This window comes from Meleagris gallopavo, chromosome 28 (genome assembly GCF_905368555.1).
Source record: "Meleagris gallopavo chromosome 28, MGAL_WU_HG_1.1, whole genome shotgun sequence".
In the NCBI taxonomy this organism is placed as follows: Eukaryota; Metazoa; Chordata; class Aves; order Galliformes; family Phasianidae; genus Meleagris; species Meleagris gallopavo.
This window is the reverse complement of record NC_139431.1, coordinates 527,607-543,316: the sequence shown is the minus strand read 5'-3', so window position 1 is coordinate 543,316 and position 15,710 is coordinate 527,607. Positions and strand designations below refer to the sequence as shown.

At 57.0% G+C, this 15,710-nt stretch overlaps 1 protein-coding gene across 2 annotated transcripts in view; it reads right to left on the bottom strand.

Moving 5' to 3' along the window:
- KDM5B (lysine demethylase 5B) overlaps positions 1-14,333 on the bottom strand; it is a 29,007-nt gene extending 14,674 nt beyond the window's left edge. The window contains exons 1-9 of one of the 2 annotated variants that reach the window (XM_085210649.1): positions 14,069-14,333; positions 6,583-6,660; positions 5,911-6,033; positions 4,929-5,099; positions 2,674-2,808; positions 2,059-2,152; positions 1,574-1,677; positions 904-1,062; positions 202-321 (exon numbers count right to left, since the gene is read on the bottom strand). In XM_085210649.1, the coding sequence (XP_085066775.1) occupies positions 202-321; positions 904-1,062; positions 1,574-1,677; positions 2,059-2,152; positions 2,674-2,808; positions 4,929-5,099; positions 5,911-6,033; positions 6,583-6,660; positions 14,069-14,206 (1,122 nt within the window). In that variant the 5' untranslated portion in view covers positions 14,207-14,333. Of the gene's footprint in view, positions 1-201; positions 322-903; positions 1,063-1,573; positions 1,678-2,058; positions 2,153-2,673; positions 2,809-4,928; positions 5,100-5,910; positions 6,034-6,582; positions 6,661-12,386 lie in introns of both variants that reach the window. The other variant, XM_085210650.1, reaches the window with a different exon arrangement.
- Positions 14,334-15,710: the final 1,377 nt, after the last annotated feature.

The following is a 15,710-nucleotide window of genomic DNA, read 5'->3' as shown; positions in this document are numbered from 1 at the left end:
ATCAGCAGCCAGTGGAATAGAAAACCACGATGCCACCAATCTTGGGAATCACCAGCACAAAGAGGAACCTCCGATCTGCCAATTCCTCCCATACAAAACCAGGTTTCTCTCCCTCCCTCCCTTTCCCCCCCAGTTCCACATTTAAAAGAATCACAGAAAATTCAAACTGTGTTATGGCATCAGGCTGAAAACAGAACATACATGGACTGGCATGTTAAAATAGTCGGACTTGAAGGCATCTGCCATCTCCCCAAACGTGCGCAGCGTGTAGTCCCGTGCTGCCTGCTCAAAGCCAAACGCTTCTTGAGGCTTATTGCACTCCTGCAATCACAAAGATCATTATTTCCATGATGTGTTACCACAAAACAATCCACACTGTGTTACTGGGTTACTACTGCCCTATGTGATAGGGGCAGGAAAGCAGACCCAATGGAACCACTGCCCCAAATCACAGCGGCAGAGGAACAGCCTGAAGGGGCCCTCAGGAGCACCCTGACCATCTGCTCCTAATCCACCAAGTGCAGAACTGATGGGTAAATGTGTACAAACATGAATGAATCAATGTGTCAACGCCATAATTTCTTCTTCCTCAAACACAGCTAAGAAAAAAGCAAAAGCTTCCATACTGAAGCATATGGTGACACTCCCATTTGAAATACAAAAGGAAGGTACCCATTAAACCCAAAGCGTTCTTTGGAATTCCAGCTGTGTTAATGCACAGCAGCCTGTGGTTGCAGAGCATCCAGAGACAGCTGTGCAATGTGGAGCACACCCGGCCTTCATTTTCCTTTCCTCCTCCCTCACCTTGTTTCACAGCTGAGTGACAACAAACGGCGTTTTCAATCCCTAAGCCCACATTCAGAACACAAAGAATTTTCAGCCTTACACCGTCAGTCGAATTACCTGAGCCAAACACTGGGGGCACCTCCAGTCCCCTTTGGGAACATCGTGAAGGGGTGGAATTAAACAGAAGGTATGGTAACTGTCATCACAGCCATCGCACAGCAGGAGACGGTCCTCATCGTTACCACTGCCACATAAGAGACACACATACAAATCCACCTGTAACAAAAAACGGCCAGAGCAGGGATGTGAGTGCTGAAGGAACCGATGGCCAAAGAGCAGTTTGGTCACTGCGTCTGTGCCACTCAGCAAGGTGCATTTCTACTGCCCCTCCGCAGTGGAAGTCAGACAAGTGCACTCAGTGCGATGTCTTTGTCAGTTTACACAGCCTGCCTCCCACACTGAGAGGCACCCAGAAGCTGCAGGCTCTTCCGTGGACTTTTTTCTCAAACAATTCAGCAGGAATCAGATAATTCCAGACCAGCAAATTACACAACTGTAGGTAGTGCAGCTTATCTGTCCTGTTATTTTCAGCTCTGCAGCAGCCCAAAGCTTTGCAAGCATCTTTGCTCCGTCAGGCACAAACACTGTTTAGTTTCAGCCACGTGATTAAAAAAACACAGCAGATTTTACTGTGACATGAGTGACAGGAAACATCACTGCATCCCCCAGAGAACCCCAGGAGCACCTGGAGCTGCGTGAGGCACCAGGGGACACAGGGCATACTCACAGCACTGGTGGGTTTTTTGGATCGGGCTTTGGATTTGTCCTTCTCCTGCTCCCCAGCGTGCTCTCTCTTCTCAGTAAGTTTCACTGTGCTGTACATTTCCTTTTCTGGTGCAACAGGAAAAAAAAGCCATTATAAAACATGTAACACTCAGCATCACTAGTTATTACTTATTTTGTTTGTTATTACTTGTTAAGACTGCCACGGGGATTGTTACATTTTGCACAGGGCTCTGTGTTTCCTTCAGCCCTGCTGCAGGCTGTGCTCAGTGCCAGCGCTGTGCCCACATCCATCGGCTGCTCTGCTGCCCCATCTCAGGACGGCAGTAAAGCAGCAACGCACACAGCTTCGGTTACGCTGAGGCAACATCTGGACACCAGCAGCGCCCACGTGAGCCAGCACTGGATCATTCCAACTGCTGAATTAAAGCCTGTCCTTAAAACCAAGCCTGTGCGAGGCAGAGGAGCCACTCACTGCTCTGTGCTCACCATTCTCACACTTGGGAGGTGCACATCCCATCCTGCGTCTCAGATTATGCGTTCTCGCCTCTGGAGAATCAGATTCAGTTTTAATGTTGGTTGCCTGATGAAGTGAAAAAAGGAATTAAGGGAGTAAAACTGAACGAGTCGGTAACGCCCTTAAATAGAACGCTTTGGCTTTGCACTTGTATTTGGGAAAACCTTTGCTGCCCCTCCAACTCAGGGCTGCCCACCCACGGATGGAGCATCTCAGAGCTCCCAGCCTGAGCCCTGCTTTTGGTTTTTCTTGTTTTCCTTTTTCAGGTACCACACCATTCACACAGCTATAAATATTTGCATCTGTTTCCCCAAGATAAACCGCTGCCACTCCCCAAGATTCCCACCGGCACGCGCTGGGATTCCCCCTCCCCAGAGGGCAGGGCTGGCCGGAGTGGCTGGGAGCCGCCAGGGCGGTGGGAGCTGCTCTGCAAGGAGCTGGGGCCGCACCACTGCCAGCTCCCTTCCAACCCAAACCATTCTGCGCTTTCATGGCTGGGGAGACACCAAACTCACACAGCATCACTACAGCACAGCGTGCCATTAAGCCCTGGCTCAGCGCACAGACGGAGCAGCTCTGGAGCTCACCTCGGCCCGCAGGCGCTTCGCTCGGCGAGCAGGAGGGCAGCTTTCAGATGGCTGCACTGACTGCCTCTGCGGGATGTCGTGGGGTTTGTACTCCTTGTCCTTCGTGTCGCTGGTGAGATCCGGCTTCTGCAGACACTGCAGAGACACAATTGGAAATAGGATTGCTTCACTTCTGCCCCCGCTCCTACTGGGAACTTTGTGCTGAGCAATTTCCTGGCTCGTGTGAGAGAACGCAGAGCGGGGCCTTCATATTCACTGCGCTGAGTTAATAGAAACAATATTTGTGACAGAACCGTTTTGAACCAGTTTCAAAATCCCTTCTTCTTGCCCAGCAACTGGAACTGAACTTCCAAATGCCAAACCGTTCCTGACCCCGAGCTGCAGCCCTGGCACAGCTCTCCCTGCAGCCCAACACTCCTCCAGCAGCCGCTGTTTACACTCCCAGCTGCACACACGAAGCCCTGGCAGTGCCCGCGCTGTGCTGCTGGCACACAACGAGAGCAGGGCGGTGTGCAGCCACACTGCTCTCCATCCTGCTCAACGGACACAGAGCCTCTCCTGCAGGAATGCAGGAGTTACATCTCTTGTGTGTTGTTGGAGGGGAGGGCGCTGCGGGGGGAACCCAGAGCAGAAGAGAAGAGGACACGAAGGAATGAAAGCTGCCTCTGTGCTCGGGTGGATTCCTGAAAATCGGGCACCAACTGAGGCACACGATGCTCAGTAACAGGAACAGAACTGGATGCTTTTAAAGGAGAGAACAACAAACACTAAGGAAAGGAGGAGTCTTTTTTGTCAGAAACAGCCCTCCCAACCTGCAGCCACATCCCAGTGCTGGGCACCTGCTCCAACCAGAACTCCGTCAGCAGCAGAGGATGGGAACTGCAAGAGAACTGCTGCGGTGGCACAGGGATGGATTCTCTGCAGACAACAAAAGAATTCAGACTTTGAGAAACAGATTACAGAGATGGGGAGGAAATAGAGGGAAAAGTGGTGCTTCAGAAGACAAGGAGATGAAAAGGAGTGAACAGAAGAGGAGATCAACACCAAGGCAGGCAGAATGCTGCTGGAATTAACAACTCTCCTAAGTTCTGGGTCCTCCAATTACATCCTCACGTGAAACCTGAACCTTCACTACAGCTTCTACTCCTTCAGGAACTGAGGACATACGATCCTTGAAAGCAATTATCTTGAAGGCAAGCAGCTTTTCCTAAACAAAGCAAGGATGAAACACAGAAAGACAGCAACAAATAACAAAATCTGCCACATTTCAGTGCGGCGTCTGAGCAAAGAAAGAGCACTGCTCAACAAAGGGAAAACCCAGAAGACCTCTCCTACAAAGTACACTTTCAACAACTGCTGAAGTAAAAACATTTCCCACCGCCTCAGCGATCGGAAGGCAAAGCAGCAGCACGAAATGGCAGCTCCTTAAGCTTCACTTCTTGTAGGTCCAACTGAAAACACAAAGTGCTGTCTTACGAATGAGAGCTCCTTTGAGTGGCACAATAAACCGCAGGCCCTTTCCCATGGGCACCCTTTTGGAAAGGCTAAACAGGTCAGGATGAGATTTAGCTCATGGCACAGCCTTCAGAAGAAAGGATGCCATTCCTTAGCTTTGTTTCCACAGAGAGAAGGAACTGAGCTCCCTGCTGGCGGATGGATGCTGGCAGCTGTGCAGGGTTTCTCCTGGGCAGCACTGGGAGGAAACTCACTGCCTGCCACTGACAGCTGGAGCATCCAATGGCTGCATCCTCTCCAAAGACAAAAAGCACAGAGGCTGAGACTCCTGGTAAAGCACCGAGCTGACATACAGGGAAACAAACACCTCAACATGGGTGACACAGACCCACAGTGCTGCTGTGCCACCAGAGAGGGACCTGTAGCCACCTGCTGATCTGTGGGTATAACTCTACTCTGCTTTTGACAAACAGCACTAAAACCATTCCTGGAGGTGTGAGCAGTCATTACTGGGGGGCTCTGTACAATACAGAGAGGAAATGCACGGAGGCTGCATTCCAGTTGGTCGCTGGAGGTGAGGTTACCTTGAAGAATCCCACCTAGCAGCAACTCCAAAACATCCCTCCTGGTTACAAGCTTTCCTTGGCTCTACATGGCTTGCTGCATCACCACAGACTGCACGTAACCAACTGCATGGGGTAAAGCATGAAATGCAGGTGTTGGGAAGATTCCCTCGACACAAAACTGACAGACTGGCTCTGACATGGATAGGATTTGAGTTAAGACACAGCACAGCTTACCAGCAGGCTTGCTCCAGACTGGAATAAGTTGTAAGGATAGAGAATTCGCTCGTAATGCGCGCGGATGTGCGAACCCACAGCCTTGCCAGGAGCAAATCCCATCCTTGTGGCTATTTTGGTCCATTTCCTCTCTTTGCAAACGACATCAAACCCTCCTTCTTCTGCAACTAGCTGAAAGAGAGAACAAAACGGCTCCAGTTTAACACTGAGGTGATCAGCATTGAAGGAACACTGTGGGCGTGAAAGGAAACAGAGACACAACGCAATTACTGCTTTAACAGAGAAAACTCATGATTCTCTGACTCTAAAACTATCAATTTCTTTTAAAAGATATGAAGATTTTAAATAATCTGTAACTGGAACATATCACCTGGTCAGGAATTGCAGCCTTCTTTGGATTACTTTGCAGACAAGTCAGCACTGTATGTGATGAGCGAACAGCAGCTCAGCCCACTCCTCAGGATGTCCTGGCTGCATTTTCCCCCCTGCTCCACTCTGCAGTGCAGCACAACCCCTCTTCTACTGCAACGTTTCCTATGGAGCGGGCTCAGAACCACCCAATAGGAACCACCAACGTGTAAAGAAGTGCAGAGAACCATCCCTGGGGGCGTGAATCCCAGCCCTCGCTGTCCGAACACGCAGCCCCCCTCACAGACTCATCCCCCAAGTATCTGATTTTTCACTCCCTTGCTCCTCGTGGAAATGCCTTTTCTACCTGCCATTGTTCTGCAGCTTCCTCCAGTTACAACCATAAGTTTCTTCCTGACCAATTTGCTTCCAAGTTCATCTGCAGAAGAGCTGAAGTCTCGCTTCATCCCCGTGCTCAGGTGAAAACTCCCACCATTACGTTTCCCATTATTTTGTCACATTCTCTCAGTCAGCTTTAAACGAAGTAATGTATTTCCAGCTCATATGCAGCCCCAAATCCTGAAGGCTCTGTTAATACAACGTCTCCAGGTTAGCACCCCTTTAGCAGCCTTACCCTATTAAGCTGAAATAAATCCAAGATCTTCCTCTCCACGTGTGGAATTTTCAGTGTACAGCCCTGGAGCTCCCAGAACTTCGCAATCTGGTCCAGGAAATTCAGCTTCACACGGGTTTGGGCCTGGAAGGCAACAAGTGAGCACTGTGCCATGGGGAGGCACTGCTTCCCTCTCCCAGCACTGCTACAGGCACAGCTCCCCTGCCTGCCCGCTGCTCCCACCGCTGCCTCCTGCAGCCTGAGTTGATGCAGCAGTGAAAGGAAGTGCTCACAAACAGATTTCGCACCAACCACATTTTCTCATTGTTCCTTCCAAACAGCTCATTACTTTTAAAGCCCTCTCTACAAGCTTCATCTCTCCTACTTTTAAAAGATGCTGCAGATGCGCAAAACGAGGGCAGAAAACGTACAGCGCTTGAGAATTTGAGTTTAACCACTTAAAAGTGGAATTGTGTGCTTTTAACAAGCATTAATTTTACTTTTTATGGCTGGTGTGCCGTTATGCAATTGCTGGAACACGTGGCTTTCTGTGTGTTAACTCAAAGCCGATGTGCAGAGGTTCCAAATGCTGTTGGCTGAAGTCACACAGAGCTCACAAGCAATCAGCTGGGAAACATAATTAAAGGAAGGGGCAAAAACGAAGAGGGGGCAACCCGTGGCTTTGCAGCTTACCTCCAACTCATTGAGCCGCTGGATCCTCGGCGTGAAGTGAAGTTTATCAACATCACATGCAAACGGAGGCTGCCAGTCCTGGGAAAACAGAAGTGCCTCATCAACAGGGCAGGAGATGAGCGGGGCCGCACGGCACGGAGCAGGAGAGCTTCCAGCTCCTAATTCCTCGTCTGCAAACACTCCGGAGCAAGCGGAGCGCGAGCAATGAGACCTGAGGATCAGCACCGAGACAAAATACCTGCAAACCACTGCAGTTATTTGTAAATACGACTATAAAGGAATTTTATCTCTCAGATCTCTGACACCCATCACGTGCCGGCGGTTTGGCACCGCGCAGCTTCACTGAACTACGTGAGATTTGATCTGAACTTGACGGTAATTTATTACTTATAAAGCAATCTGATTATCACAATTACAGGATGAAGATAACATGCAAGCACTACTGAGACAGGAGAGCTCTGCACCGGGAAGGACACCTGCAACGCAATGTGCTCCTGCAGCGCGCAGCAGAAACACGCGGAGCCACGGGCTGCACATTCCTGATTTCAGCAGGGAAATGAGACCCGGAGCCAAAGCAGCCACGAGCACCACGGGAAGCAATGACCCACCATGGCAGCAGCGTGGCACACTGTGCTGCGCCCAGCAGCAGAGCCCTCAGCAGGGATGCGGAGTCACAGAGCAAAGGACTCCCAGCCATTTATTTGGTTCGACGCACAAAACCAGCCCAAACCCCCAGGCAGTCGGACAAGTCTCGGGATCCGACAGGGCATTTTTGGTGCATGAAGGCTAAGCAAGGCTGGAATTAAAACTGTGTCAGCTTCCAGGCTCACCGGCGCGCCCAGCAGACCCTTCAGGACATGAGCTGCTCAGCCCACGAGCCATGCTGCCCTCACACCGCAGGGCGCAGGACCAGAGATGCCCTGCAACCCACACCGCCCTCCTGGGGCTCCCAGAACTCATCCACACACCTCGCTTACTGCAGAACCAGCTCCGCATCCCACAGGTCGGTCACCAATGCATCACTGCAGCATCCAGGCGCAGCCAGCGGGCAGCCCTGGGTCAGCAATCCATTCCCCAAGCACCTCAACCTGAGCTGTCAGTCAGTAAAACCCATGAGAATAATACTTAGCAGCTTATGTTTCTGGCGTGCGGTAACCGCCTCAATTCCTGAACAAGACGCAAAATAAAATGAAAAATGAACACATTAAGGCCCATGGAGCTTTAGGCTGCCCGAAGGACTCCAGGCTTCCTGCTGCCCAGCCCTGATCGCATCCTGAGCGCCTCCTGGAAGCGATGCTCACAGCGTTTCCCTACACGCAGCTCGTGCCTTCTGCTCCCCTACACACGAGCAGCTTCCAAGTGCTGCAAGTAAAGATCTTCCTCCGGATTTTGTTCCGAAGCCTCTCCCACTTCTTCGGCATCTTTTGAAAACTGCACGCAGCATTTCAGATGCAACCCTTCCCGTGTGAGACAAAAAAAAGGAGACGCGTCACTTCCATTATTTTGCTAGACAGCGGCGCAGGAAGATCCAAGGGAAGATCTCAGCAATTCTGCCACAGAAACGCTCCCGGTTCACACAGCAGCTTGCTGGGATGCCCACCCCGCACACATGACCTACATTCTTTGTTCCCCATCCGTGTGAAGGGACGACGTGGCTGCTGGCAGAGGAAGGCAGCGGCTGGATTCAGCGCATGTTTTCATACGAAAACACACCGAAAGGAACCTGGATCAGGGAACCCCGGCAGAACCGACCTGCGCCACTCAGCAGCGCAGCTCTGCCTGGGCTCACACACAGAGCTGCGGAGGGGAATTAATCCCTCGGTGACCTGCTTGGGGCGGCGCTGCCAGGCAGGGCTGTGGGAGCAGGGAGATGAGCTCCTTCCTCCAGTGTTTCTCACTGGAGATCAAACCGGGTTCTGCTACGCGCCGCAGATTAACAACGGAAAACCAAATCTCAAATCCTTCCCAGCAGAATCACTGCCAAAAGAGGAGCCTGCAGCACAGAGCGGCTCTCCAGACTCAGGAGTTTCCGTGCCAATTCCAAACATGGAGAGCGACGAAACCTCAGGCCAGCGGGACGCTTCTGGAGCAGCACGGCCAGCAGCCCAGCAATGTGGGGCAGGTCTGACCACCAGCCGGGACACGGCAGACACGGCAGCCTCTGTGCTGTGAGCGCAGCAAGCGGACACGGGGCAGCAGTGAGCGGCACCGGCACGGAAGGACAACGTAGGGCAGCTCAGGAGCTTCCCTGCTGTGAGCAGCGAGGGCGGCAGCTTCACCAATGCACCGCCAGATCTGTGCTGAGCAGCTGCAAAGCACCAGCCTGCGTCCCGTTCAGAAGCAGCAGTCGCTTCTGCGTTAGCAAAGCCGGGTGCCCAGCCCTGGGAGGGCTGCCTGCTGGAGGAGGAATCAGACCTTGAGCAACCAACCACACGGCCAGGAGCAGCACACCCAGCCCTGTGCCGGCTGGGAGGCGGGGAGCTGGAAGCCATCTCTCCCACGGCTGGGAGCAGCGATGAAGGTTCTTCCAGTCAGGGTAGCCTCTCAGGTCCAAACACTCGCCGTTCTCTCTCCACACCCCCAGGACAGCATCCATCTGTGCCACCAGCACCAGGCCCAAGAGCTGCAGCACCCAGGCACAGCGCGGGGCCTCCAGTCCCACCCTGGCCGTGCTGGGTGTATGGGGACTCTCCCATACCGCCCTGCAGAGCTGCAGCCTGGGGGCAGGGGATGTTTTATTAGCTAATCGATCTCGTTTCTCTCCCTCAAGTTTAGCAAACAAACAGAAAAGCAACAACAATCTGAAGGCTCTCCTACAACCGCAGCTCTGGGAGCTCTCGAATAAAGTGCTGCATCTTGAATTTCCGATGGGCTGCATGGATCGAGCACCCAGAGCTCTGTGCTGGAAGGGACCGACCCCAGGCACGGACCTCTCATCGTTCTCCAAGCACACTCCAACTTTTCAGCACTTCACAAGCACGGGAAATACAGCACTGGCTGTGCTGTGCCCAACAGCCATCACCACCACCACCAGCACCTCCTCCTTCCTATCTCCCTGAGCACCAAAGATGGGCACGCAGGTAAGCGGGCTCCTCTGACCTTTCCTGGCTCTGCTATTGGAGCAGCTCAGGCTGCCCAGGTGCCCACAGCGATGGGTGCAGCACTGCTCTGTGTTGGTGCTGCTCCAACACCACGAGGCTGCCACGGCTCTGAGCAGCAGCTCTCCCAAAGGTAACCACCGTGTTCAGCCCACACTTTATACAGAAAGATAAAACAACCTCCGTTCGATGGAAACCTACCAACCAAGGAGGACGGATTTTAAACGTCCAAGTGCCCAGCAGCCACAGCCCTCCCAGCCCAGCCCAGCTTTGGGTCTCACAGCTGCTCTCACTCCGCATTGCTCCGCACACAGCACTGCTCAGCACGCCTCCATGCCAGCACCCATCGTTGGATCTCCTTGAAATCCCCCAAGGAACGCCCAGCTGTGCCCTCCTCAGCACTGCCCAGCGCAGCTCCCCCGCCATTTCCCTACAGACCCGCTCCCTCCAGCTCTGATCTCAGCCCCTTTGTTCCCGAAGGGAAAACCTCACACTGAGTCCCACTTGGGAGCTTCTGGCTTCACCACATCCAGTGCTTGTGAGGCAATCGGGATCAACCCCACGACTCACCCAAACCCGCCATCTGCATGAGGTCACCTCTTTTGTCCTTCCAGACCCTTCCATGGAGATCAGACGCCGTTGGCTTGAGGTTCTGAAAGACCATTAGAACCCCCCCTTCACTGTAATTCCTCATTAAAGCTGAAATAATCCACGATTCCTTCAGCACGTTATCAATTTTGCAGAATCGCAATGATTGTAATTAGAATCCCTACTAACTCAATTAGTTTACAGCCCTCAGATTGTGACAATGTGACCGACTGAACCAAACAGTGCCACGGCAAACAGCAGAACCAACCCCAGCCCTCCCTCCCACCCATCCGCACACCCACAAGGAACTTAAAACCACAAACACAGCCCCTCTCAAAGCCTCCCTGCTCCATGAGATCCACTGGAAGAGAGCTGGTCGTGTAGGAGAGGTGCTGTGCCAACTCCTGCGAGGTTGCAGGCACCTCCTTCATTGTGTCAGTGCACACTGCGGGTTACTGGCAGCCCCAGCCGCCCTCCTCCAGCCTCGCATTATTCAAAGCACAGCCCAAAACTTCTTGATCCCTATCCCTATACTGGTTGCAATGCTGCCAGTATGTCGTACAGCATTTTATATTTTGAGACTGATGACCACGGTAAGGAAAGCTGAAGTAATTGCTGTCAGTTATTTCTTCACTGCAGCAAAGCAGCTCCGCAACCCAATGGAAAGAGGGGTCCATTCTGGAGCAGAACTGGAGCAGAACAGCAGGACACGCTCTACTTTCCACCTTTCATTCTTGAAGCTATGTTGGAAATCTGAGGGAATGTTTACTTCCACTAATTAATATTAAAAAGCCATCTATGTCAAACAACAGCCACGCTGTGCTCCAACATCGCCCTTCGTCCTTTGAAGCGCCCCTCCAAACGCTCAATGCGCTGATTTCCGGACAAACCACCACTCCAACTTACCACCAAAATGAAGAAATCCTAACAAAGGATGTGTTCAGAGAAGAAAATCCAACCAAGCACGTGATGGACGGGCTGTGCAGCACCCACTGCCCTGCAGACAGCTCTGCACCTTCTCCTTGGCGGCACACGAACCCCACGAGGTGGCTGCAGGCAAAGCCCAGCGATGGCCCAGCAGCACTGTTGTGCTGCGCTCAGGGCAGCCAGCAAGGAGCCCAGCAAGGAGCCCTCAGCTCCTTTTCCACATCCTACACCAGTGCCAACACACAGTCCTCCATAGGACCACCATTTCCAGAACAGAATCACAGAACGGTTTGAGTTGGAAGGGGCCCTCAGAGGCCATCTGGCCCCACTCCCTGCCACGCACGGGGACACCCCCAGCCCCAGCAGTGCTCACAGCCCTGCCCTCGGGGGCTGCAGGGCCGGGGCAGCACCGCCTCTCTGTGACCAATCTCAATCCCTGCTCTTCTCGTCTGAAACCACCTCCCCTCGCCCATCGCACAGACCCGCTATGGACTCCGTCCCCTTCTGTCTTACAGCCCATCAGACACTAAAAGGAAGACTGAGCACTGGGACTGTAGCATCCCACAGCCATCTGAACGAGAGCAAAACCAAGTCATCAGCAACGGCTGGAACAAACTGCAACGAAGAGGAAGGAAGCTTCTCCGGAGCACTCAAGTGGAAACTGTGATATTCCAGCCCCCCTGAGCAGCTCTCTCTCCTGTCACATCCCTGCTGATTCCCCCACCCAACACCCCCTGCCCCCCACCCACACTTTGGGTGCTCGCTGTCTGCTCACAGAACGCCCTGCTGCTGCCCCGACCTCCAGCACCGATTCCTGCCGTGTGCGTCGGGCGCCCGCTGACACCCAGCTCCCAGGAAGGAGCCGTCCCCGGCCCCTGGAGAACGCAGAGCTCTTCCCTTTGTGCTCTGCAGCTCGGAGCTGTGACCTCCCTGCCACGCTGGGCGCCGCCAGCCATCCCACGCTGCAGTCAGGTACAACAGCACGGCTTCACCAGACGATAATTATACAAGAGTTTAAGCCTGAATCAATGCAAAAAGGGACTCAATTCTGAATTTTTTTCCAACGTGGATCCTGGATGGCATGACCACACAGGCCAAGCGTAGAGGCCAGAGCCCCACTGGGACGCAGGGAGATTCCCACCCGTTCCATCGGAGAGTTCTGCAAAAAGGCCGATGCAGCCCACAGCTCACCTCCCGCAAACCACCGGATCCTACAGAAACCAACAACAGCCGAATATTCATCGTGCTCCTGTTTCCAGGAAGGCCAGGAACCACGACAGGCGCTGGGCCTGAAGGGCTCCCTCTATGCTCCAGGCCGGTGCAGGCACAGCCCCAGGGCCACCGTGGGGCAGACGGGCGGTGGGGGCCAAACCCTGCACAGCTTTGGGGCGTCCCGCCCTCGGAGCTCCGACGGTCCTCATCCCACTTCTAAACACGCTCAGCGAAACCGCCGGATCATAGAGGGGATATTGGCCTTTGTAAGTGGAGATGGGAGCGTGCTGAGGACGCAGCTGTAGTCAGTCATAATTCCTTCAGAGAGCTGCTCGTCTCTGCCTCTCTAACAGATAACGAAGCCCAGAAGGAGCCTTTATTGTCGGGCTTTGGTTTTTGTGTGCAAGCAGATGAGAAACGTGGATGAGATTTTTAAAACAAACCACAAAAGAAAAAAACCACCTCCACAGAAATTCTGCTCTGCTCCCAACTGCTCAATGCTGTTGGCAATGCGCGCTCCAAAAAGGTTACTCTCCTCAAAAAGATTACATAAGTTCAGCGTTGGCCGTATAATGAAAACCATCTGATCCCCTCCGCCGGGCTCAGGGCACGCAGAGCCGTACAGGGAGCAGCTCCTCCGGCACAAAGATCCGCACCAGCTCAGGCACCAACTTCACTTTGATTCGGCCGGCCGCCGACGGGCGGAGCGCGGAGCCCAGGAGCGCTGAGGAGCGGCTCCGAACCGCGAGCATCGGCCGGCAAAGCGCCGCGCTGAGCTCGGCCCCGGCTGGGGGAGGTGCGGGGCTCCGCCGCCGTCGCCGTGCCGGCCCGGCTCCGCATCGAGACGAGGAGATCCGCAAACGTTCGGTAACCAGATTTCCGCTCCTCGCCATTCGGGCCGTTCATCCCCGTAATGGAACCGCCGCTCCCGGCCGCGCCAACCGCGGGGCTGAGATCGAACGGCTCTCGGCAAACGGGGTCAGCTAACAAAAGAAAATCGGAACCGCGATTGCGAGCGCACCGCGCGGCCGGGCCGGGCGACGAGGACGAAGACGAAGCTCACGGCTCTTCCCAGCGAGGATCGCGTTCTAAAATGGTGGCCGCGTCCGCCCGGGAGCCGGCGAGCGGAGCCGGCGGCCGAACTCCGGCCGAGGAGCGCGGGGCGCCGCAACTTGCGCGGAGATTCCCCGCACGGAGAGCGCCGGGCCGGGCGCCGCGGGACCGGGAGCAGCGCGGAGCGGAGGGCCGCGGCCCCACAATGCCAACATGGAGGGCAGCACCGAGCGCCGCTCCGCTCCGGGGCCGCTCGGCCCGACTGCGCTCCGGGACGGCGCCCGGGGCCGCGCCGGAACTTTTCGTGGCCGAGCGGCGCGGGGAGGCGCGGAGAGACCTCGGCGGGGAGCGCGGGGCGGCCGGGCCAGAACCGGGCCAACTCCGGCACTTGGAGCGACTTGGAGGCGGCGGAGGGACGGACGGGGGCGGCGGAACGGCGGCGGAACGGCCCCGTCCGGCCCCGGGGGGCGGCCGAACTTCCGCGCGGAGCCGGAGCGCTCCGGCCGGGCCCGCCTGCCCGGGATCGGTAACGGAGGTGCGGCTGCGGGCCGGGCCGGGCCGGGCCGCCACACAAAGGCCGTTCCCGGCGGCGCCATGCGGGCACTCACCGGCGGCGGCCGCACCTTGCAGATGCCGGTCTGCTCGGCGATGGGCCGGATCTTGTGGATGAAGGCGAAGGGGTCGGCGAACTCCTCCCAGCTGGGCTCGAACACCGGGCACTCGGGCGGGGGCAGGAACTCGGCCATGGCCCGGCCCGGGCCGCGCCGCCACCGCCGCCGACTCGGAACAATCCTCCGACAGCCGCCGGGGCCGCCGAGCGCCTCGAACGGGACGTGCGCGTCCGCCGGGAGGTGGGGGGTGGAAGGGAGGGGGCGGGGGGGCACGGAGCCAGAACGCGAGAGAAAAAGAGTCCGCCCCGGGCTGGGCGGGGGGAGGGGGCGGCGGCCGCCCCGCCCCGTCACGCGCCTTTGTGAGGGGGCGCCGGGCCGGGGTCGTCGCGGGGCGGGGGGCGATGCGGCCCAGGGCCGGCCGAGCTCTCGGCGCGGAGCCGCTCCGGTCCCCTCCGCCCCGCTTCGTTCCCGGGCGCGGAACGAGCCGAGCCGCGCGCTCCGAGCGTTGGCCCCGCGCCTTTGTGCGCGCCCCGCGGCCCTCCTGCCCCGCTCCGCTCCCCCCGGCACCGCCGGTTCGGGGAGCGCCCGCGACCTCGCGCCGCCGCCCCGGACGGCTCCGGAGCCGCTGCTCGGCGCGGCGCTCCCCGCGCGGAGCCGCTCTCAGCGGGGACGGCGAGGGGGGTCCCCGGCCGTCAGGCCGCGCGGCGCCGTGAGGGGCGCTGGGCCCGCTGTGTTTACATGCGCGGAAGGATCCGCACAGCTGACGGCCGCCACTGCCGGCGCTTCTTTTTTTAAAGAGCCTCACCGCCGCCTCCCATTGGCTGCGCCGCGGACGCGTCACCGGGGGGCGGGGCCCGATCGCGCCGCGCGGCCGCATTGTCTGCGCCCGAGGCCGGGCGGCCGCCGCCGAGGCAGGCGGTACCGTCACGGTACTGTTACGGTATCGGCACGGTTCCGTTGCGGCCCCGCGCGGCGCTCCCGTGGCAAAACGGTTCGGCTCCGCAGCGCCGCGCGGCCGTTCTGCTCCGAGGTCCCGGAGCGGCGCAGGCCGACTGAGCGGAGAGACGGGCCGGGGACTCCGCGACCGCGGCGGAGCGCGACGTCGGACGGGGACGCGCCCCGAGGCCCGGCGCCGCCCCCCCGCGACGCGGACGGAGGCCCGGCCCCGCCGCGGCTGCAGCGCCGCACGTAGCGCACGTGCGTGCCGGCCCCGCCCCCGCTCCCCGCACCGCCGAGCGGCTCCGCCTCGCTGCCGTTGGTGCCGCCGCCGCCCCGCGCGGCTCGGCCCCGTTCCCGCACGCGCGGATCGCGTCCCGCCCGCTCCGGGGCCCCGCCGAGGCTCCGGGCACGGTACCCACGCCGCCCCCCCCTCTCCCGGCCGCCATGTTCGCAGCGCGGCCCTTTCCTGCGGCTCTGCTCGGCCGTAGGGCCTGAAAGTCCCCTTTTGTTACGCAGAACTGCGCTCGTCGCCTTAAGGAAACACCGACGCTTCCTCCCCTCGAGAAAAACCCACGCGGTGCCCCCGAAAGCCCCACGTCACTGCCACCGAAAGCTTCCCTGCTGCGCTCGATGGGGCGCAGGCGCGGTGGAAGGAGATGCCGGAGCAGTTTAATGGTCCCAGCGCCAAAACCGTCTGCAA